Here is a 25,373-nt window from a genome sequence, read left to right on the forward strand (position 1 = left end):
AGCAAACCTATAAACTTTTTATTCTGACCAATGAAACAAATTTACAGACAAGTGCTTGACATGCATAAATGTATTACATAAATTTACAAGCGTTTTTTTCTGCCAAAACTCTGCAGCCAGGAGGAAGGGAGTCTAGGAGTTATAGCAAAATGGCCAGTGTGCATGAGGCCTTAGATGTATGACATGCATGAAGCATTTACCTTCAGTAGATCAGTAGCGATTGACACTTAAAAATACATTCACTGACTTTACATGACTGCGAAGAAGTACACTATATTGTCAAAAAAATTGGAAACCTGCCTTTACACGCATATGAACTTTAATGGCATCCCAGTCTTAGTCCATAGGGTTCAATATTGAGTTGGCCCACCCTTTGCAGCTATAACAACTTCAACTCTTCTGGGAAGGCTGTCCACAAGGTTTAGGAGTGTGTCTATGGGAATGTTTGACCATGATTTTTTTTCAAATCATTTGGTGGAGTGGGGATTATGGTGTGGGGTTGTTTTTCAGGGGTTGGGTTTGACCTAGTTCACTAGTTCCAGTGAAGGTAATTATTAAGACGTCAGTATACCAAGGCATTTTGAACAATTTCACGCTCCCAATTGTGTGGGAACAGTTTGGGGATGGTCCCTTCCTGTTCCAACATAAAGTTTGGGGTGGAGGAACTGACTCGCAACCCAATAGAACACCTTTGGAATGAATTAGTATGGAGACTGTGAGCCAGGCCTTCTTGTCCAACATCAGTGCCTGACCTCACAAATCTGCTTCTGGAAGAATAGTCAAACATTCCTATAGACACACTCCTAAACCTGTGTGGACAGCCTTCCCAGAAGAGTTGAAGCTGTTATAGCTGCAAGGGGTGGGCCAACTCAATGTTGAACCCTACGGACTAAGACTGGAATGCCATTAAAGTTCATGTGCGTTTAAAGGCAGCCATCCCAATACTTTTGACAAAATAGTGTATATTATTGACTTTCAATAACAAGCGTAGCCTTGACCCACAGAAACATATTATACTGGACAACGCATCAAAGGTCTTCCCTTACAATAAATACCTAAGAGGTATCTGACTACCCAGAAAACCCATACTCAAGTCCAAGGCAAGGGTAAAACTAGCAATAAAGCTGTGACAACCTTCAAATTCATAATGGGGAAGCTTGTCTGATTGTTAAGCCTCGTACACACGTACAGGTTTCCCAGCGGACTTTTTACCACCGGGAAACCCGAGGGAAAAACCAAGACCCCGTTTGGTAACTTTTTCCCCCTACACACGACTGGGTTTCCCGACAAGAAAACTTTTGGTTGGGAATCCCGGCCGTGTATATGCTCCATCGCAGTGTTTCCCATAGGAAAACTGCCGGGTTAAAAACCACCGGGAATCCCGGCAGGAAAAAAATAGAGCTGGTTCTCTTTTTTTCCCCGGCAGTTTTCCTGTCAGAGAAACTGCGATGGAGCATACACACAGCCGGTTTTCCCAGCCAAAAGCTCTCATGGCATTTTTCCCGGCAGGAAAACCGGTCGTGTGTACGAGGCTTAAGAGTCTTCAAAGTTAGTGGCTGTAACCCCCCTCCCTATGACACCACAATGCAGAGAAATGCTAGCTAATCCACTCACACCATAGCCCAATCGAACCACAAATCATATTAAAAACCTTGAAAAGCACAAAATGTTGTGCATCTAGTAAAATGGCATGCACCCAGCTGTCATAACTCACTTTTAATAGATCTTGAGGAGTCGTCATTCACACGTTTGTACATATTGGAAATGTTGCCAACCAGTGTCAGCTAATGGGTGGCAGATGCTGGCTAACCAAATCAGATGACTACTGCTGACTTTTCCATATTTTACAAAGGATGGAGAGCACCCTGCTGGTGAAATTTGTTGTTGCAGAATGACCACAGAAATAGGTATTTTTAGGATCAATAACCAGTTATTGTACTTTTTGTGTTGTATTGAGTGCTTCAAAATCTTTTAGAAAATCATAATAGAGCTTCAGAATCTAAAGCTTACAGATTTGAAAAAAACATATGTAGCTCCTGGACAAACGTTCTTTGGAAGACTACTAAAAATTAGAGAACAATAGATACAAATTAGTTAAAGCTGAGCTTCAGGAAAATTAAAACTCCTCCCTTACAGTGGGAGTTATCTGCTTGTTTATGTGGAGGGTATTTGGAAAAGCACTTTTTACTTCTCGGATTCTCCGCTCATCATTCTTTGCTCCTGCAGACTCCTGCATGCTTCTAGACAGGTCACTTCAGTTTTTTCTTCCTAACATTCTGGCAATCCAATGTCCCCTGACATTGTCAAGATTTATGAAGGGTCTGAAGTCCTGCTTTAAAAGTAGTGATGTCAATTGACAGTCCACCACTGGAGCATACGGGAGCACCATCAGCCAGGGAAGCAGAGGATCAGGTAAGTAAAATGCTTTTACCATCCCCTAGACATAAACAAGCTGTTAACCCTTGCAAGAGAGGAGTTTTATTTTTCCTGGAGTTGGGCTTTAACATTTGAATGAGGAGATAGGCTTGTATTAAGTCAAGATTTGAAACAAGGAGAAAGTATTCCACAGGACAAATAGAGAAAAATCTTAGCCACTGCACACCATTGTGTGGAATAAGTGATAGTAGCCTCAGCCAAACTCCATCCAGGTCATGCCCCCCAACATGTTTCGTCCCACCCCACAGGACTTAGACACCTCCATGACTAAACCCTGTTGAGAGGCGAAACATGTTGGCGTGTGTGGCCTGAATGAAGCTGCTATCGCTTATTCTATGCTGGACTTGTATGGTGTGCAGTGGCCGCAATTTTTCTCTATTTGTTCTGTGGATTATATAGAGTCAGGGCAGCCTGACCTGTACCCTCAGTGGAGCACAACGAATGGGGGACATAGATGCCAAAGCGGAGACCCTAATGTTGGTTTAGGTACACAAGGAGAAAGTATTACATGTAATAATAACTGAAGTATACATGAGTACATGCATTCATTGCTCCCCCTGACAAAGCAGTGCCTATTGCCTCTAAAACGAAGCCTAAATAGTTAAATCGTAGAAAGTGTAGAAGTAGGGACATTAAAAAAAAAAAAAAGGCAATGATGCAAAAGAAGGGTGTTGTGCAATTAGACAGCCAGTGTCATGTATAAAATAATGCCTTTGAAACTCATTAAAATATATGTAAACCCAATTACTAAAATAAAAATAAATTTTATTTCAGATTTTATTTTTAATCTTGTTAAATCTGCAGCTTTCATTAAAATAATAATTGGTGATATTAAAAGAAGGACATTGTTTGGATTTTTCCTGTTATAGGATAGCAATGCTCTGTCCCTGTCTCGCAATCACACCCCTGCATCACATGTGCTCCAGTGTACATTTCAGCACACATTAAAACCTTACTAAATCCAAAAGCAAACATTTATTATATTGCAACGTACCAATTCAGAAGGCGCTTTTCAGGTGCTTTTGCACTAAAAATAATGCCTGAAAAGCGCCTAAAATACATTAATTTCAATGGTGCCTTTCCCACTGGGGCGGTGCAAAAAGTCCTGCAAGCAGCTTTTTTTCCTTTTTTTTTCTGGGGATTCTGCCTGTAAGTCTATTGTTTTTCAACAGAACAAACTGTCCTGCAGATGTAGCAGTTGGAGAGTTAAGAAAAAACGTTTACAACTGACAGAGTCGCTTACAATGATTATCTTTTATTTACATAAAACCTTTAGCCCAAAAGAAAAAGAAAAAAACTGTTGCTGTAACTGCATATAAAGTATTAGATGGAGTTCAGGTTCAATTTGTTAGTGTAAATCTGCTAATACATCCAGAGTGTAGACAGCCTAATACAGGCAGTATATTACAGGCCAGATCACCGGGTGAGAACAGAGGGGGAAAAAAAACTAAAAATAAAACAAATGCAGGCACCACGATGATTAGCAAGCTACAATATATAACATTTTGGGTTTTAGGTTTAATACCGCCTTAAGCAAACATGCTGCACTGGTTGTCACCATTAGGAAACCCTCCCCAAGAAATGCCAGTGTACAGTAGCCATTGCTGTGGTGCATGTTAGAAGAGAAGTGGCTGTAAATAAGCTGTAAGAAATCAGCAACAAAATAGAAAAAAAATTGGGGAATCAATATTTAATTTCAAAATAATTCACACTGCTTATGATGCGCAGTGATTTATCAAACTAAGTACCATCCAGGTAGGGCTTACATCTGCTTTAGGTCTATTTATTTAAGGGGTGACTTTTTTATGTTTCCCCTTTTTATTCACGCTTTCTTTTTGCAATATTTTTTATTAGTGGGTAGATTGTGTGCAGGCCTTTAAATGCTTAGGGGCAGATCCACAGACAGAGTACGCTGATATGCCGGCGTACTTTCAAATTACCCGCGTCGTATCTTTGGTTTGAATCCTCAAACCAAGATACGACAGCATCTGGGTTAGATCCGACAGGTATACGTCCTCGTACGCCTTTCGGATCTAAGATGCAATACTTTGGCGTCCGCTGGGTGGCGTTCACGCCGTTTTCCGCATCGGGTATGCAAATTAGCTATTTCCGACGATCCACGAACATACGAGCGGCCGGCGCATTTTTTTACAGCGTCTCTAGTCGGCTTTTTCGGGCGTATAGTTAAAGCTGGTATTTTGCAGCGTATAGTTAGACTTGCCATGTTAAGTATGGCCGTCGTTCCCGCGTCGAAATTTTAATTTTTCTTATTTTTTGCGTAAGTCGTCCGTGAATCGGGATGGACGTAATTCACGTCTAAGTTAAAAAAAATGAAGTCGTTGCGATGTCATTTAGCGAAATGCACGGCGGGAAATTTAGAAACGGAGCATGCGCAGTTCATTCGGCGCGGGGACGCGCCTCATTTAAATGAAACACGCCCCATAATCGCCGATTTGAATTCCGCCGCCAGAGATACACTACGCCGCCTTTAAGGATTCGAAATTACGCCAGGTAAGGTACGGTGGCGTAGCGTATCTCTGATACGCTGCGCCGATCTATTTCTATGTGGATCTGGCCCTTAGTTTTTATCTCCATCCTCTAAATATTGTGTATACGTGTGTATTGTCATTGTGAATGCTGTGTACTTTCACTGTATGTACCGTGTGTGTTCATCTGTCTGTGATTCATTCCGAGTGCTGTTTTAGCCTTCATAAAATATTCATGTTGGTTGTGCATGCAGCTATAATTGCCATCTCAAGCCCTGAATTATTTATGGCTGGCACTGTTCTGTGAGTCTCATTTACTGATAGAGAAGATAACACAGAGCAAGAGGATTGTGAGCCCTATAATGCCTCTTACTTTGCATTAAGTAGTGGAATTATATTACCACAGCTCGTCAGCGGAGGCCCCCTTTATTTCCCTCCTCCTTTTATCATTTTTTGTATTTATAATATGCTAATTGCCGCAATGCTGTTAAGCGCTGTAACTCCTGTCGGCTTTTACAGGAATCAAGATGCGGCCGCAGTGATTTAGTTGTTGATTCGGGAATCATTGTTCTCAGAGGGGGGAAAAAAAAATAAAACATCATAACGCAAGCAGATTTAATCCGGAATAATTTTGTACACCGCCTGAGTCGTACAGTCCACTGTTCTGCTTGTATAAAGAATTTATGTGAAACCAGACTAATATTATGTGACAGAGGTAAATATAGGAAAAGGTGTTCTTTTATAGGCATATCACGGCTCTCTATTCTGCTAAGGTCAGTCGGAAACTATTTGATATGAACTCACCGTATGACTCAAAAGGCCGATGAGGAACATTTGGGTGCCTCGAAAGTTTTCTGTCGCAAAAAAATGGTTAAAGAAATACTGCGATGAAAAGTAAAAAACAGCTGAGATGAATGAGAACATGTGGATCTGGTGGAATGCATTTGTTGTACAAAGCTTTGAGATTTGAAATTGGTGGGAGATATGGACAGAAGAGTGGTCACCATTCTGTGCAAGAACTGCATGTATGTATATATATATATATATATATATATATATATATATATATATATATATATATATATATATATATATATATTATTATTATTATTATTTTATTTATTTTTTGATCAATGCCTCTCTGAAATTGTGAACAAGATAAATTTTTGTGGTCTTTTGGGAAAATACCACTCTGCAAGTACAGAAAAGACAGCATTCAATGACACTTTCCTTGGGTCATTCTTATGCCTCTTACACACGATCAGACTTTTGACCGTGCAAAAGTCCGCCTTTACCCCGTCGGAAGTCCGACAGACAAAAAGAGAACAGGTTCTCTATCTAAGTTCTGTTGGACTTCCGAGAAAAAAAGTCAGATGGAGGCTACACCCGGTGGACTTTCCGAGAAAAAAAGCCCGTCTGACTTTTTTTCTCGGAAAGTCCGGCCGTGTGTACGAGGCATTAGAGTCTTCTTTGAAGGTTTTCTTTTGGTACATTCTACAGCAGGGGTCTTCAAACTACGGGCCCTCCAGCTGTTCAGGGACTACAATTCCCATCATGCCTAGTCATGTCTGTGAATGTCAGAGTTTTACCATGCCTCATGGGATGTGTAGTTTCACAACAGCTAGTTTGAGGATCCCTCTACAGTGTTTGGGTAGTTATAGAGCTAAATAGTTTTGAGATATATAAATATTATATTTTTTATGAGAGATGTTTCAGATAGATAGATAGATAGATAGAGACATCCATAGATGAACTGCACAGATTCTACCAGGAATAACATGAGGCCTTTATTAGAGAGGTGGCCCACTCTATCAGCACATTGCATAGCCTGAGAAGGTCAATAACATCCTACAAACCTAAAAAATCTAAAAAGAAGTCCAGATAGAAAGATAGATTAGGAGACAAAGACAGACATCCATAAATGACTAGCAGGAATAACACGATGACTTCATTGGAAAGGTGGCCACTATACCAGCACACTGCATAGTCGGAGAAGGTCAAAATGACCCAACAAGACTGAAACATCTCCAGTTCACAATGGGAGCCCCGATAGATAGATGTTATAGATAGATAGATAGATAGATAGATAGATAGATAGATAGATAGATAGATAGATAGATAGATAGATAGATAGATAGATAGAGTGATTAGGAGACATCCATAAATGACCAGCACCAGCTAATGATCCTCCAGGAATAACATTCAGCCTTTTTTTGGAGAGGTACCTACTATGACAGCATATTGCATAGTCTGAGAAGGTCAGTAAGACTTTACAAGACTGAAATATCTCCCATGTGCCATCCCTAACGGCAGGATTAATACACTTTGTACACTTTGCACTTGTACATGTACTTTCTTGTACATGTATATTTTATAATTACGTGTTAACATGTACAAATACATTTTCTACTTTTTTAAATAATTTTTTGTCTCTTTTTTCTGAGCCAATAACGTCCACTTTTGTTTTTTGTGGTAGGGTATCCCTGTCCACAAATAATCTTTCTTCCTATCGTTTTTTGGATGTGGCCTGTGAAAGTCTTAATTTTTTAAGGAAACCTGTCAACAGAGAAACATGTAGATCGCCATCACTGCCATCGTTGACTTCCTTCTGAAAGAGCTAGCTGCCTGTTTGCCACACTGTCTGCCTGGGTGCCCCTTTGTCTTCAGAATGCTTAGCGCTGCTGATCCTAAATTAGTATGCACCTAACATGAGATAAATAAAGATAGATAGACAAATGTCTATATAGATAGACCTTTGGAGTCTAATTCATAAAGCTTCTTAGTCATCATGTACTTTCTCCAGTATAATTTCTGTTAAATATTTTGGCCTGTATACATTTAAAGGTGCCCTGTCTCCAACCAACATTTACCCTGTCCCCCATCTCTTCCCCTCTCGTCCATTTTCTATCCAGCAGTAGCGGCAGCACCCACCAACAGACAAGCTCCCATTAATTTATTGGCGGTATAGCAACTTATTAAAAGTGACGCGTGTGCAAGCGGGGCCAGCGTGGGTGATTAGGTTTTGGGCTACGAGCTGTTGACAAGTGCAGGTTAATGAATGACGGGGAGCGCACGCCGCCGTCTCTCCCCTCGTTACTCAGCATTAGCCGCATTAATAGCAGTAATTGGATAGATTCATCATTTCAAATGTTTTAATAAATGTTTGGACAGCACCTGATCGGCTCTGTCAGCCTCCCAGCGGCACGGGGAATGTGACATGGCTGCCAAGTAACCATTAATACAGCAAGGAGACAGAGAGTCAGACGAAGTCTGACACTCCGAGCTGAGAATGAGACACCCTCATTGGGAAGGCTGGGAATATTGCTCAGTTTGATTTATTGCAAACATTTATATTAGCACCAGTGGATTCAGTCCATATATTTCTCACCCTGCAATTCATTAAACTTGTAGCTATGGTGGAAGGGTGAGATTATTTATTTCTGAAGTGTCACATTTTGCCAGGAATGTAATAATGTTATGTTTATCACTTATTTAACTTTTTCTATATATATACTGTATATGTAAACTATTAACCCCCTCAGTGCAGTGAGTTTTTTTCATGGACGTTGTAAAAGGACAGCTCCGAGTCCCCTGGAACAATATGACAATGAAGTTATGTGTGATTGGAATGTGGGAATTTAGGGCCAGATTCACAAAAGAGATACGACGGCGTATCTCCTGATACGCCGTCGTATCTCTGTGTTACGGCCGTTCTAACTATGCGACTGATTCATAGAATCAGTTACGCATAGCTAGCCCTAAGATCCGACAGGTGTAATTGAATTACACTGTCGGATCTTAAGGATGCAATTCTAGGCCGGCCGCTAGGTGGCGAGGCCATTGCGGTCGGCATAGAATATGCAAATGACTAGTTACGGTGATTCCCGAACGTCCACGCTGCCCGTCGATCTAACTTTACGTTGTTTCCGTCGAGTTATGCCGCGTAAAATTAGGGCTGAGCCCTAGTTGTTCTAAGCCATGTTAAGTATGGCCGTCGTTCCCGCGTCGAAATTTAAAAAACAACGTCGTTTGCGTAAGTCGTCCGTGAATGGCGCTGGACGCCATTTACGTTAACGTCTAAACAAATGACGTCCGTGCGACGTCATTTAGCGCAATGCACGTCGGGTAATTTACCCGACGGAGCATGCGCAGTACGTTCGGCGCGGGAGCGCGCCTAATTTAAATGGTGCCCGCCCCATTTGAATTTGGGGCGGGCTTACGCCGAGCGGATTTATGTTACACCACGGCAAGTTTACAGGTAAGAGTTCTGAGAATCAGGCACTTACGCTGTAAACCTGCGGCGGGGTAATGTAAATCAGATACGTTACGCTGCCGTGGAGCAACGTAATTGTATCTGAATCTGGCCCTTAGTATTTATCTTTAAATGCAAACTTTAGAATTAGCTCCCAGGCAAGTGTTTAAAATTGGTGATCATCAGCTTTTGGGGGAGGGTGGGAGGAGCCAGAGATTTAGGGAAAGTCTGACGCTCTGAGCTGAGAAGGAGACACCCTTATCAATATAGTGCTCATATGATCTATTGCAATTGTTTTTATTAGCACTAGCTTTTATTGAAATAACAAAGTTAGATCTAACATTTTGTTGTGCTCTGCAAAGCTTGTGTGCAAGTTGTATATGAACAAATATATATATATTAAATTCCAATAAAAATTGGAAGTATGAGTGTATGTGCAATTAAGTAGTCATAGGTCTCCCCTAATGCAGACCATGCCGCAACTAACTCTTATATGTTAGCCATAGCCACCCACCTCTGCATCCTAAACCACAAGGCCTCAGGGTCAGGGAAAGAAACTGCAACAAATAAATAAAGAAACAATGTTTTAAACCTCTGCCTTGCAATTTTAGATGGGGGCTACCATCTAGGGGCTAAATGATGTGGATGACAAGGTCTGTCTTAGGCACAGATTGCAGGAACAAAGACCTGGGGCTTTCTACTGTACATATCTGTGTCCACTTCTATACTCTACACTGTGTTGGGTGTTTAACACTAGTCTTCTGGTATCCAGCTTACAACACTCCTTGCCTAGAATGTGATTGGAATAGTAGAATATAATGTTCTTCGAGAGTTATCTCCCTGCAAAGACACATAATATAATATTAATAAGTAATTGTGAGCGGGCTGCCTGGAAAACATGGGCAGTAATTTTTTGGGGGGAGCGCTAGTAATTGGTGATAACTCAACCGTTGACTTGATTTGTTCTACTGAATAATGAAAGATAAAGCAGTAGCCAGACCCACAATCCCAACAATTTATAGCGATATGAATAATTTAACGGTGAGTTTACATGTGAAAATGTTTCTACTTTGTGAATCATGTACGCATCTTAGTCGTCCTTTTCCTCCCCCAATCATTAGTGCTTCCTACTACCCTCTTTGTGAGATGCAGTTGGTAGTTTGAAAGAGCTGGTTGGAAGGCCTACAACTAATAATGTGTTGGATGAACATGAATGATGTTTGATTCATTCAGAAATGCCTATTACAATCGTAGACCTAAAGCTGGATGTACACAGTAGGCATATAGATGGACAATTCAAAAACTTTTCTGGACACAATCCTAAATCCTAAAGATCTGATTTTGTTCACTCTTACTGTATGTGATTGTCCACATTGTTTATGTTTTTTATTTTAATTAGTTGATTGGAACAATGTCTTTCTCTGTATGGAAGGTTTACATAGCAGTTAAGGCAAGATCACATGACTATTCTTTAGCTTTTTAGACATGGTAGTTGTTTGACAGTTAATAGCAGCTGAACTGGTGGACATCAGAGAGCTGCAGTTTATTGGCTGCAGTATATTAATTCCAATATATAGGAAACATAACAGCAAAGTATAGTAAATGTAAATTGAATGCAATGGTCGACTAACTAGGAACTAACGTTTCGTTTTTTTTTAACTGGAGTGTGGCTGGTAGCTTTACCTAATATTAAAATAAGTTCCCAACTAATGTATGCATTAGCATTTCATGATTAGGATGTTATATTAGATGTGGTCATTTTGGGTGCAGTGCCTTTTGGCTAGTACTTTAAGAGCTAAACATTGAAATGACTGGATACTATCAAATATTATTTATAACACCTGGAAAAATAATGACTATACCTAACTCTTTACCTAAACTTAATGCTAAATACATTTTAAACCCAATCCATGAAATGTAACTAACCTATACTTTAACGTAAATATACCTCTAAACCTGTATTCCCTACAGATTTATCAAATTATCAAATTCTGTACCAGGAACCTTAAGGTATCTGCCACTACTTTTAGTGTATTTCTTAATTGCCCCAATCTGCCAAAGAAGCCTGCGAAAATGTCTGCTACTTCACAGTATGCAGGACACAGGATAATCCCCTTTGCTCTACCAGAGGCCAACATCTTAGGCCCGGATTCTCAAAGGAGTTACGCCGGCGTAACTCTGAGTGTGGCCCGTCGCAACTCGGCGCCTGATTCATAGAATCAGATACGCCTCACAGTTGCCTAGATACGAGCGGCGTAAGTCTCCTACGCCGTTGTATCTTAGGGTGCATATTTCCGCCGGCCGCTAGGTGGCACTTCCGTATATTTCCGCATTGAATATGCTAATTAGCTATATACGCCGATTCACGAACGTACGTGCGCCCGGCGTATCAAGATACGTCGTTTACGTAAGACATACGCCGGCGTAAAGTTACCCCTCATAAAGCAGGGGTAAGTCATGTTAGGTATGGACGTCGGAAACGTACGAACAGCGTCGTATTTTACGTCGTTTGCGTAAGTCGTCCGTGAATGGGGCTGGACGTAAGTTACGTTCACGTCGACTAGGCATTGAGCGGGCGTAATTTAATTTGAAAATTCGACGTGATACTGAGCATGCATGCGCATGCGCCATTCGAAAAAAGCGTCATTAGTTTACATAAAACACGCCCCCCTGTTCCTCCTTTGATTTAGGCGCGCTTACGCCGGCACATTTACGCTACGCCGATTTAACTTTGGACACAAGTGCTTTGTGAATACAGCACTTGCCTCTCTAAGATGTGGCGGCGTAGCGTCACTACGATACGCTACGTCCGCTTACATTTACGCCACCCTACAAGAATCTGGGCCTTAGTGCTTCTGTGCAAATATCGACTGTCAGGCCCTGTACACACGTCCGAGAAACTCGACGGGCAAAACACATCGTTTTTCTCGTCGAGTTCCTTGTGAAGCCGCCGAGGATCTCGGCAAGCCAAGTTTCCTCATTGACTAACGAGGAAATAGAGAACATGTTCTCTATTTGGCTCGACGAGTTCCTCGTCGGTTTCCTCGGCCAAAAGTGTACACACGACCGGGTTTCTCGGCAGAATACGGCTCTGATCGAGTTTCTGGCTGAATTCTGCCAAGAAACTCGGTCGTGTGTACGGGGCCTCAGTATTGGCATAGGAACAAAGTTTGAGGGTTAGTTTACTAAAATTGTAGTCAGTGCAGTTTACTTAAACCTAACTCCCAATCTTAAACTAACTTCTAAACCTATCACGATTAAGAGAATTCGAATAAACTACTAACATGTTGATAATACAACTAAAATACCTTGATTCCTAAAACTCTAAAACTCCCAAAAATACAATCTAATCCCCCAAAAAATATTCTTACATTGGGCATGAATACACAATATGTAGGTGAAGAACTAACTATGACAGACAGAGCAATCATTTAGATCGTTTTCATTTTCTTCCCTGCACCAGTAAATGATAAGTGAAATCCGACTGGATATGTAGGCTCTTCTTTCCTTTCCTCAACACCCAAGGCCACAATAAGGATAAAAATAGCATAGACATCTATCCCACCGCTTGTCACCAAGTGCTTGTAGTCAGATTTACAACTCTGATTTTGTATTTGAGTTCCCCCGTTAAAGTTTTCAGATGAGGATTTAGAGAGGTTAACATAAGACACAGACATAAGTATAGGTTAATCCTTGGGAATGAACACACATAAACTGCAAATGACATTAAACAACAGCTGCTCCCTTTTACACAAGAAGCGCTACACAACCAACAAGTCTAAGGATGCCATGACTCTTAAAATTGCAGTATCGGGTTCTGAGTAATATCTGGAATCACAGCACTGGCTCTTTCTATGTTTGATCTGACTTATCAAGAAATTTGCTTTGTCTCTGATAACTATTTGTAAAACTACCCACCTTTGTAATCGTCAGTAACATCTAAAATCGGAAAAAATATTTATTAGAAGCTATTTTTTACATTTGGAACATCTAAGCTGCACATTTTTTATTTCTTTAGCTGACCATAAACTCTGTCAATATATCTGTTTTTTGCACCAGGAGTCTGATCTTGGCAGTTTTTCGGTGTGAAATGCATGAGAACCAAAAGTTACCCCCAAATCATCATTTCATCTCCTGCCTATGAGCTCAAATGGATCTGAAGACCAACATAAAACCAAAACAGTTCATCAAAAGTCATCATGCTCACTGGATCTTTTTTTTAAATCAATGGGATATGCTTCAAAAGCTCCTAAAAAGTACATGAAAAACTTTTCAAAAGTGCCGCAAAATGGTCCCTTTGAGTCAAGTGACCGTAAAAAAAAAGAGCCCCCCGCTAACGCCACAGAAGCGATTGAAAAGAGCTGCAAAAACGCCACCAAAAAAGCATAATATTTTATGGGCACTTTCCGAGCACCTCAGTGTGAAAGGGGTCAATGTCCCAACCCTAATCTAACTGTGATTCTGTACTTGCCAAATATGCTGCAAAAATCTCCCTCCACTAAGGCCTCGTACACACGACCAGTTTCCTCGGCAGAATTCAGCTTCCGACCGAGTTTCTGGCTGAATTCTGCCGAGGAAACTGGTCGTGTGTACACTTTCGGCCGAGGAAGCCGACGAGGAGCTCGGCGAGGAAATAGAGAACATGTTCTCTATTTCCTCGTTGTTCTATGGGAGCTCTCGTCCCGCCGAGCTCCTCGGCGGCTTCAGGGCTGAACTGGCCGAGGAACTCGATGTGTTTGGCACGTCGAGTTCCTCGGCCGTGTGTACGAGGCTTCAGTCTGGCTGCAACCACTTTAACTGTGGGCAGCTGAAGCTGCTGCCTGTTCACTTCCTGGATTTACACAGACACACAGAGGCACACCTCCAGCTCTGTAGCCCTGCAGCTCTCATTGATCTTCTTATGACTCACCCCCCCCTCCCTTCCTGGCAAACTCTCACAAGAGTGAAAGACAGAGCTGTGCATGATGTCATAAGCCTAGGCTAATGACCAGACAAGAAAGAGGAAGTGGGCTGTATAAGATATTTACTGGCAGAAAAAAAAAATACTTTATAAAGTTAAAACAACAAGGGCAGAAGATTTAATAGAAAGATGAAAAAATTACTGAAGGTCCGCTTTAAAATGGTTGTAAACCTCAGAAAGTTGCCCCAATTCCTGTGGAGAAAAGTTTTTTGTACTTACAGTTTTGGTGTCTTGCGTGGCGTCCATCGGCGGCCTCGTCGGGTCCAGCGTCCGTCTGCGGCTTCGGGTGTCCTCTTCGTCGGGTCCGGCGTCCTCCCCGCTCGTTTCCCGCGCCAAGTTTGAATACTGCGCCGACATAAACCGAGCGCAGTACACTCGTGCATCGTCGGGCAGGCTCTGCAACTCTCGCGCTGACGTCCTGTACGTCCAGGACGTCAGCACGAGAGGAGCCGAGACTGGCCGACGATACACGAGTGTACTGCGCTCGGTATATGCCGGCGCAGTATTCAAACTCGGCGCGGGAAAGCGGGTATCGGCGTATACCGCGCACCCACGATTTTGCCCTGATTTCCAGGGCAAAAAAGTATGTGGTATACGCCGATAAATACGGTATGAACAAAGCATATCCCTCCATAGTGTATACTCAATCCAGAGCACCAAGTGTCATTTCTGTCTGCTGCTTCCTTCTTCTGCTATCAGCATGAATGGCTTCTGAAAAAGAGAAAAATAGTGACAGGGCAGGGACCTCCAGCAGATTGACAGCCTCAGCTCTGTTCCTGTGTACTGTGTGAAGGGGGTGTGTCCCTTCCCTCCAATCAGCTTTCAGAGGTCTCCTCACTTATGTAACTTCAGCTCTCCACCCCTTGCTTTTCAGAGCTGAGAGATCCTGTGCAAATTCTGCACCTTGAATGGATACAGGGGAAATACGGTTGTAGATAAGCAGGTACAACTTATGTAGGAGGATTTGTTTAATCGCTGTGTATTGCATGAGACCAGTCACTTAATTTGGTATATTTAAGGGTTTACAACCACTTTAAAAAAAAAAGTTAGCCCTCTGGCAGCAGCAGAGAACTATTTACAAGCGCACAGGGGTGAGGAACCTGAGCAATTCTTCCTCCCAGATGAATACTGTTTCCATGGTTGGAAAGAAGACATTTTAGATTTTTTGACAGTTGTAGAAATTCACAGGTAGCTGCAGACTAGATTGAAAAATCAGTTTTAATAGCACCGAATGTCAATAAATAGCAATTATAGACGCTGTATCCATTTATACGATGGGTTTCTTTTAAATATATAACCATGATACTTTTATCAAATATTTAGAAAGGCAGTTTGTGTTGTAGATTATATGGCCCTTAAATCTCGCCTGAATGTGCAGAGATATCGCTAACTACCGTGGATGGCACGCAAGGGGAACCAGGCTTTATCCGTTCTCTTGTGTTGTGAAAATCCGTTAAAGGCAGACAAAGCAATTAGGCAGAAGCGCATGATTGAATATTACAGCTTTCAGCAAGTAAATGAAGATAAGTTCTGTTAATTATGTGGCTTCTTCCCTGCGCTAATGTGATAATAAACTACTGGGCCTGTCACATTTCTAGCAAGGCAGTGACCCCTCACTCTGCAGGAACTGTGCACATGATGCAAATATACTGAATATACAGCATAAGTTGAACAGACAGAACCACTCCACTGACAGAGGGGAGAAGGCAGGGCAAGAGCTCAACCTATGCAAGATCGCCTATCACTTCAAGATTTTTTTCTACTTATTTTCTACTGTAGGATCATAATGATTTTATTGTCATATGATGAGAAAAATATTACATGTAAAATACTGTAAAATATTTCAAGTTTTCGGTGAGGGCATTTTTTAGTATTACGCTGTTAGGCACCAGGAGGTTTGATCACTTGCAATACCCATACACAGGGCTTTTTTTCAGCGGGAACACGGGGGAACGCAGTTCCGGCACCTCTAGCACTGAATGTATGTAATGTCAAGGGGTGCTGGGTTGTGCTACAGTGTCTATTGCTGCTGGAGGGATCTAGTGTTGCTGGAAGGGATCAATTTTTTGCAGGGGGAGGGCCTATTGTTGCTGAGGAGGTATATTTTTGCTGACGGGGCATCTATTGTTGCTGGAATGGGTCTTATGTTGCTGGGAGAGGCAGTTGTTGCCTGGAGGGGTCTACTGTTGAGGGAGAATTCTATTGTAGCTGGCTGCTGGATGGTCTATCGATACTGTCTGCAGGGAGATCTTTTGTTGCTGCTGGGGTTCTGTTGTTGCTAGGGGCGGGGGGTTATTTTGTTGAGGGTGGTCTATTGTTGCCGGCGATCTATTGTTGCTGAGGGTCTATTGTTATTGGCTGCAGGGGATCTATTTTACTGCTTTTTTGTTATTATTAACAAATTAAAGGGGCAGTACTGGGAGGTGGTAGGAGGTGGGACCAAGGAACTGTGTTTGGAGGTAGGTAGTGGTGAAGACGGGGTAACTCCAAAAGGGAGAGTTCCTGCACCTATTCTCTGAGAAAAAAAGCCCTGCCCATACAGATATAGTAGAAGTATAGTATAGTATAGTTTTTTCATTTTGGAGTATTAAGGTAGGATTATAACCCCCATCAGGTTTTTTTTTGCCATCTGTGTCTCATAAGGGAGGTTTCTCATTACTTCCTGTCCCACAGCCAAAACAGGAAGTGAGAAGAAATCCTTCCAAAGTGAGGGAATCCCCATTGGAGGATTTCCCCCTCTAATGCTGTTCTGGTATTAAGCCAAAATTTGGGATTTTCTTTCACTTTCGATGGTAACAGTAAACAGGACAAATACAGAGGAGGGGGGGGGGCACAGATAGCAATACAAAATGTGACAGGTATTCAAATCCCTCTCCACTCTATCCAAAACAAAAAAATTACCTTTAGTTGCACTTTAAATATGGTGCTTAGAGAATGCAGCATTAAGAGTTATGGTTCGTACACATGTCAGACGGAATTTTTTCATCTGATATTTCGACCGTGTGTATGCCCTATCTGAATTTTCCGTCCGAAAATCGAACAGATTTAGAAAGAGAACATGTAACATTTCTATTGGAAATTCCGTTCGTCTGTATGGAACTCCGACGGAGAAAAAAACATGCATGCTCAGAATCAAGTCGACGCATGCTCGGAAGCGTTGAACTTCATTTTTCTCGGCTTGTTGTACATGTTGTACGTCACCGCGTTTGGTGTTACCGTGTGTATGCCAGCCAGTAAGACAGCTTGAGCAGAATCCCGTCTGAGTTTATTCCGATGGAAAAAATGATCGTGTGTACAGGGCATAAGGCTTCCTTGCCTGGTTTCAGGCTTCCTTTGGTGTCTTGGAGCATTTGCTGCATTGCTGATATAAGATCAACTATCTCCTCTAACATTGGGGTATCATAAGTTGCCATAATGACATCACTGCTCCCATGTTTGCCACTGTCTCCTAAAAAAAATCTGGTTGTGTTTATAAGAAAGGCTAGTCATACTGCAATCTCCATTTCCTAGATTCACAGCCCCGTACAATGCTGCAAATCCTGATTGGCCTCCATAACTGCCCCTCCCTCTCCCAGCTTGAACGCTGATTTAAAGGGGATCACATAAGGCCCCATACACACGTCCGAGGAACTCGACGGGCAAAACACATCGTTTTGCTCGTCGAGTTCATTGTGAAGCCGCCGAGGATCTCGGCGAGCCAAGTTTCCCCGTTGACTAACGAGGAAATAGAGAACATGTTCTCTATTTGGCCCGACGAGATCCTCGTCGGTTTCCTCGGCCAAAAGTGTGCACACGGCCGGGTTTCTCGGCAGAATACGGCTCCGATCGAGTTTCTGTCTGAATTCTGCCGAGAAACTCGATCGTGTGTACGGGGCCTCAGGCTTCTACAAAGACAGATTGTAGCGTTATTAAAAAATTCTAGTTACTGATAAATTAATATTATTTATAACATAAGAGATTTAATATATAAGCCCAAACTTTCACTGTAGCGCACCCTTACGTAATATTTCAAACCTGTGTCCAGCCCACATTGGAGTTTTGGGTGTTCTCAACCATCTTTGGGTGTTATCCCACCACTGGGACCCTAAATAAGTATAAGAAACTAGTTAGTGATTTAGCACTCCAGCGCCTTAATGTAAATATGTGCTTTGGGAGAACTGGCCCTTCAACTTTTTAATGACATCTTTTTTTCAGACAGTAGTACATACTAGATAAAAAAAAAAAAAGATTGCTTCAATAGGAGTAATTCAGCTGATGAGAGAAAGGTTTGTCAGTGTGGAGCTGGTCACAGACAGAAAAGAAGGACAGTTTAAGGCTTCCTGCCAACAAGCTTCACCTCACTCTGGGATAAATTGAGTATCTGGTGTCTGGATTTTGCGCATTTGGTTGTGAATGAGGGAGCGCTGACAGCCATGCCATCCGGCTGGGAAGGGTGACACCTCTCTTCTCGCTGGTTTCCTATGCCCGAGGCAAATGCCAGGCCTTCTCGGTTCTCTAATTCTTGGCAGGGTGCGTGATACTTGTCGTGTCACAACCCTGCAATTGTCACCAGGCTTGTAATGATACACTCTTGCACTAAACACACACTGCTCACTGCTACTGCGAGACAGCTCCAATACGTTTAGCTAACAGGCTGACCGATGTGTGCTAATAAATATTCCCAATGGAAAACTGTTATGAGGAAAATGAATAAAAGCACCAAAAGGATTCTTTTTTTCCCCATTTCTTTTATTTCCAGTGTATAAATGCAGTACCAATAAAATAATCAAATGAAATTAATCATTGAAAAAAAGTAATAGGAACAAAAGTAATGCCAGGCTGCTATTGGTAGTTTTATATACAGTATCTCACAAAAGTGAGTACGCCCCTTACATTTTTGTAAATATTTTGTTCTATCTCTTCATCTTACAACACTGAAGCAATTACACTTTGTTACAATGTAAATTAATATGTGTATAGCTTGTACAATAGTGTAACTTTGCTATCCCCTCAAAATAACTCAACACACAGCCATTAATGTCTAAAGTGTTGGCAACAAAAGTGAGTACACCCCTAAGTGAAAATGTCCAAATTGGGCCCAAAGTGTCAATAGTTTGTGTGGCCACCATTAATTTCCAGCACTTCCTTAACCCCGTTGGACATGGAGTTCACCAGAGCTTCACAGGTTTCCACTGAAGTCCTCTTCCACAGAGCTGGTGGATGTTAGAGACCTTGCGCTCCTCCACCTTCCATTCAAGGATGCCCCACAGATGCTCAATAGGGTTTAGGTCTGGAGACATGCTTTGCCAGTCCATCACCTTTACCCTCAGCTCTTTTAGCATGGCAGTGGTCATCTTGGAGGTGTTAAAAACACATTTATATACACTTTGTTTTTAACCTAATAGATAGCTGGGTTAAACTGTGGTTTTATTTTTCCTGATTTCAGCTTTAAACCAAATATTTTTTTTTAAATAAATGCATTCATGCCACAGGATTTATTGTTGGAATTTTAATGAATGTAGAGTGTCATAAAAATATATTGTAAATTGAAGTAAGCTATTCATTGATGCACACACTGTTCCGAATGTCATATGTTCATTTTGAATGCATGTGATACATTAAATGCATTGCTCAACCGAATAATTTTCTCACCTTTTTCTCTTTTACATTTGCAGATTCTTCTTAAAGTTCTTCCTTAAGTGTAACCAAAACTGCCTGAAGAATGCTGGGAACCCTCGGGATATGCGAAGATTCCAGGTGAGTCAGAAAACACCAGAATTTGCATAGAACTTGTACACTTTACAACTGACCCCAATCTAGGCTCTTCGGGGGTGGAACTTTCAAAAAGGGTGTATGCCCATGGTGTGGGGATTTTTATTTTTCATTTTAGAAAAGTGGATTATCCATTTTGGAATTCCGACGGAATATTACATAAAGCATATCTTTTCTAAAATAAGCCACCCCCGCCTCACACACACACCTTTGCAGTTTATTCAGCACCCACCAGTACTTCTACTGTATTTACTGTCACTGCTCAGATCTCTGCGGTCTATTTGCATTCATTTGAGAGTTCTATAGACAAAATAATCTTCTAGACTATTATTAGGGTTAATCAATAGAACCTCAGCACTGGATTTTTTTTTGCAGGCAGCTGCAAACAGGTATACATATACAATGTTCTACTATGTAGTATACATACTAAAAGTCACAATCTTGTATGTGAGTGACTGGTAAGAGTTACATTGGAACATTGTTGTGGATTTATTTCTGCATTCCCCAGTCTTGGAGCACTGACAAGATACTCCCTCATATCTTCCTGCACTGTTCCAGAAAATACAACATATGTTGCCTAAGCTGTAGTTTTAGGCAGGGCTGGTGTTTACGCCTGGTTTATTGACAAGAAGTCCGCTGCCTGCCAATATATAATTATGTAAGCTAGCCAGAATTTTCATTGATTGCATAACTTTCCACTATTTAATTCCTAAAAAAAATGTGTTCATCATTTGGATGCCATTTAAACCCAACTTCTGTGTCATGCAATGCAAAACCCATACCACCACAAATGCTGTGTGCAGCGCCGTTACCATAGCAACGAAACAGAAATCATTTTTGGTTCCTCTGAACTGCTTAAAAGGAGTAAATAGTTAAATATAGCAAGGTTTAAAGGAGACATGTGTCTATCAAGTTCAACCCCCATTCAGCCAAGAATGGGGGTTGGTTGAACTTGATAGACACATGCAAGCACACCTTCAATCCGTGGGCAACTTAGTTGATCCTGGTAAATTTGTTTTGCAAGGAAAAAATCCTCCCGACCCCTAAAGGCAGCTGGATCAATCCTTGGAATAATAATTTGGTATGTATTTTTTATAACAAGAGTCAGCTGAAAACCTACAAATGAAGACCTCTTCAAAGTTGTTGAGTCCTCACTTTGCAATCCCCGAGAGAATATTCAGCATTTTACACTGTCAGAAATGTTGGATGCCTATGTCCCCCACTTCACACTGTGGTTCTGTCTGTCGGCACCCTTGTCACTACAGGTCACAGTAGTGATGTAGGGGCTGACAAGAGGAACCACAACCCTTAGATGGGAACCGGGCAGAGAAGTAAGGATCTGCTGTTGAGTACAGTATTAGGAGCCTTCTTTTTTGGGCTACTTTTTACAAAATTGTTTGAAGTGATAAAGACCTTTTAAAGTGTAAACACACATTTTTTTTCTTAGCGTAGTAAATTGATGGCGCTATACAGTGGCGTCACTAGGGTTGGTGTCACCCGGTGCGGTAAAACATGGTGTCACCCCCCCTCTGTCTAGGCTGCCCAGCACCAAGCAGGCAGCGCACGGGCACGGGGCGCACCCCAAACCAGCCCCTGTAAATGATAGTATAGGGCAGTATAGTGGCAGGTTAGGGTAGTATAGAGTAATATAGTGGCAGGTTGGTGTAGTGGGGTGGTATAGGACAGGTTAAGGTGGTATAGGGCATGTTGGGGTGATATAGGGTAGTTTGGGGTGGTATAGGGCAAGTTAGGGTTGCATAGGGCAGGTTGGGGTGGTATAGGGCAAGTTAGGGTGGTACAGGGCAGGTTGGGGTAGTATAGTGCAAGTTAGGGTGGCATAGGGCAAGTTGGGATGGCATGGGAAAGGTTGGGGTGGTACAGGGCAAATAAGGTTGGCATTGGGCAGGTTGGGGTGGTATAGGGCAAGTTATGGTGGCATAGGGCAGATTGGGGTGGTACAGGGCAAGTTAGGGTGACACAGGGGAAGTTGGGGTGGCATGGGAAAGTTTGGGGTGGTACAGGACAGGCTGGGGTGGTACAGGGCAGGCTGGGGTGGTACAGGGCAGGCTGGGTGGTACAGGGCTGTTTGGGGGGGGACAGGGCAGGCTGGGGTGGTATAGGGCTGTTTGGGGTGGTACAGGGCAGGCTGGGGTGGTACAGGGCAGGCTGTAAAAAAAAAACGGGATGTGTCACCCCTCTAGCGGGTGTCACCCGGTGCGTACCGCACCCTCGCACCCCCCTAGCAACGCCTCTGGCGCTAGAACCCTAGAGTAAATTATGCTTTAGTCCTGTAAATTTATTTTATCAATGTTGTGCTGATAATCTCCATGTGGGGCATCTGGGTGGTATGTGGGCTGCTTCTGTGCACCAAGGAACTACCACAAAAACCCCACGATATAAAGACAATATTTGAATCTAAAATCAGAGCACCACACCAGAATTTATAGTAAGATTTTATTCCAAATATTAACTGGGTACAAGAGCCAATGTGTTTCGGGGGGCAACACATCGCCCCCTTTATCAAGGCTTATGGAATTGAGAGATCTATTTGTGCAAATTCAAACAGTGATTTAAATTCTGAATGTGGTTTGTTGTCAAAAGAGTTGTCAAAGTGTTACTCATTAACATTTGGCAGCTGGTTTGAGCAACCTCTTGCTTTTTTTTTGCTGTCTTTCCGGCTGGGGAGACTTCCCTTTACTTCCCATCTTGGAGACAGGAAGTTAGAGGAAATATCCCTATAATAATGGAAATGCTCATCTTACAAAGTTGTTATGGCAGCACAGTGGTGTAGCACTTTCACCTAGCAGCAAAAAGGGTCACTGGTTCAAATCCCGACCATGACACCATCTGGCTGGACTTTGCATGTTCTCCCTGTGTCTGTGTGGGTTTCCTCCGGGTACTCCGGTTTTCTCTCACACTCCAAAGACATGCTGGTAGGTTAATTGGATCCTGTCCAAATTGGCCCAGTATATATGTGTGTACGATCGTGTGTCCCAAGCGTGTCGAGATCCTACGGGATAAATGACCGCACCAGCCAGGAAGACATTGGCTGCAAAAAGCGCCTAGAGGCGATTCAGTTTGCATGTGTAGCGCTATACAAGTCATTCATTCATTCATTCATTCAGAACTTCTGCTCCCAATGGAATACTTCCCATCAACTCTTGCTCTCTTCACAAATCGAAAGTTTTGGATTTCTCCACATTTTCTCTCCTGGGGACAATGGTCAACAGGAAAAATAGAAGGGTGAATCTCCAGACCTAGGCTGCAATAAAATCTTGGATGAGGATCTAACCAATCCGGAAATCCATTTAGGAAAACAGGCTTTATATAACTAAAGGCAATTATTTTTATTTTATTTTTTGTTTTGGATAGGGTGGAAAAGGATAAGAACACCTGTCAGTTTTTATTACTGTCTGTGCCCCTGTTTAGGAGCTTTACCCTCTTTATTTGTACTGTACTGTACCATTATCATTGAAAGTGAAATTAATGCCTCGTACACACGGCCGGACTTTCCATGAACAAAAGTCAGACAGGCTTTTTTTCTCGGAAAGTCCGGCCGTGTGTAGTCTCCACTTTTTTACTGACCTTAGATAGAGAATCTATTCTCTTTCTTTCCGTCGGACTTCCGACGGACTCACGGGGGACTTTTGCACGGTCAAAAGTTTGACTGTGTGTACATGGCATAAATGTGTAATCCATATTCCACATTGCTACATTATTGATCTATTGTTGTATCATGAACCCTGTATTGATCATGCTCACCATCTCCTGTTATTGTTGTGGACATGTTACTTATAACTACCCTTTACTGATGTATGGGGCTATTCCCCTCTGTCTTATTTCATTTTTTTGTTTCTTTAAATTGAACTTTGTACTATCTCATTAAATATTTGAACAAGAAAGTGAAAGTAAATGAAATTCCCGAATTTTGGTTTATCCCCAGAAATGTAATAGAGACAAAGTATTCCAATGAGGACTCCAGTTCTGATGAGCTGGGGGTCCCCAAGGAATCTCCTTAATTTGAAGTTATTTCCTTTCACTTCCTGTTTGGACATGGGACAGGAAGTGAAGGGAAATCTCCGAAATGGGACACAGGTGGCAGATAAAAAAATCTGATAGGGGTTATAACCTTCACTTGCGCTATCCAAAATAAAAAAAAGAAACGCTGCCTATAGTTCTACTTTAAGGTTAGGTTGCTCTAAAGAAAACATGTATTCATCCTCTGATTCTGAAGTCTTCTTCCATATCTGTGGGTTATTGCTCACTGTAGCTCACCACACTGCCTTATTAAAAAAGGCTGATGACAGAAACAAAAGCGTGGTATAGAGGAATCATGTTTAAGTCATGTCTACAATACATTGTATAATAATGTTAACAATGTTAATAATTTAGGTTTAAGTGAGAGACATGCAAACCATTTCTTTACTTCTTGATGGCTAACTGTGATTCCAGAGCCGCTGCATGATAGCACAGGCTAAAAATAGAGCCATTTATCCAGCTTGCATCAAGCTGTTTCAAGCTTTTATGTTGTCGTCATTGCAAGATATGGAAACCATTGCTTTTCTGGAATAGAGTAACTACAAACAAAATGGCTCACCTCACTATATAATGAATGTAGAGGGCCAGATTCACAAAGAGATACGACGGTGTATCTCCTGATACGCCGTCGTATCTCTGACTTAAACTGGTCGTATCTATGCGCCTGATTCACAGAATCAGTTACACATAGATATGGCTAAGATCCAACAGTGTTACACTGTGTTACACCGTCGGATCTTATTTTCAATTTGAAAATGGCGCCGGGGGCGTTCCCGCTGATTTACGCTGAATAATATGTAAATCAGCGAGATACGCGAATTCACGAACGTACGCGGACCCGACGCAGTGTTGTTACGATGTTTCCGTAGCGGCTTTCCCCGCGTATACTTACCCCTGCTTCTATGAGGCGCAGCCCATGTTAAGTAAAGCCGTTCCCGCGTAGATTTAAAAAATTTTACGTCGTTTGCGTAAATCGTTCTGTAATACGGATGGACGTCGTTTACGTAAGCGTCGCAACCACTGACGGGGACGCGCCTGATTTAAATAGTACACTCCCCCTAGCCGTGGAATTTGAATTCCGCCGGGGGTTTTACGATCCGCCGCCGCAAGTTTGGAGGTAAGTGGTTTGTGAATTACCCACTTGCAGCGGATCTTAAATCAGATAGATCAAGCGGATCTAAAGATCTGCTGATCTACGTGAATCTGGCCCAGAGTGTATATTTTCTGTCTCTGCTAGGTTTAGGGCTACAAAAAATACAATCATCTGCAAGCATATTTGTAAAATAAATAATTTCTAAGTAACAAAGAAGCATTTTACATTTTTTAAAGTAAAAAAAAAGGAGAAAAATGTACTCCAAAATCCTACAGTGTCTCCAAAAGTCCAACTCCACCTATAGGGATAGTGGGTACGAAGAAAGTGGATTAGGACTTAAGGGCCAGATTCAGGTAG

General features: G+C 42.0%; 1 protein-coding gene across 5 annotated transcripts in view; it reads left to right on the forward strand.

The window, feature by feature from the left end:
• EBF1 (EBF transcription factor 1) overlaps positions 1-25,373 on the forward strand; it is a 449,855-nt gene that overhangs the window by 302,345 nt on the left and 122,137 nt on the right. For all 5 annotated transcript variants that reach the window (XM_040345069.1, XM_040345072.1, XM_040345067.1 and 2 more), the window contains exon 7: positions 19,789-19,870. In XM_040345069.1, coding sequence (XP_040201003.1) covers positions 19,789-19,870 — 82 coding nt within the window. The remainder of the gene's footprint in view (positions 1-19,788; positions 19,871-25,373) is intronic.

Source organism: Rana temporaria, chromosome 3 (genome assembly GCF_905171775.1).
Source record: "Rana temporaria chromosome 3, aRanTem1.1, whole genome shotgun sequence".
NCBI classification, from domain to species: domain Eukaryota; kingdom Metazoa; phylum Chordata; class Amphibia; order Anura; family Ranidae; genus Rana; species Rana temporaria.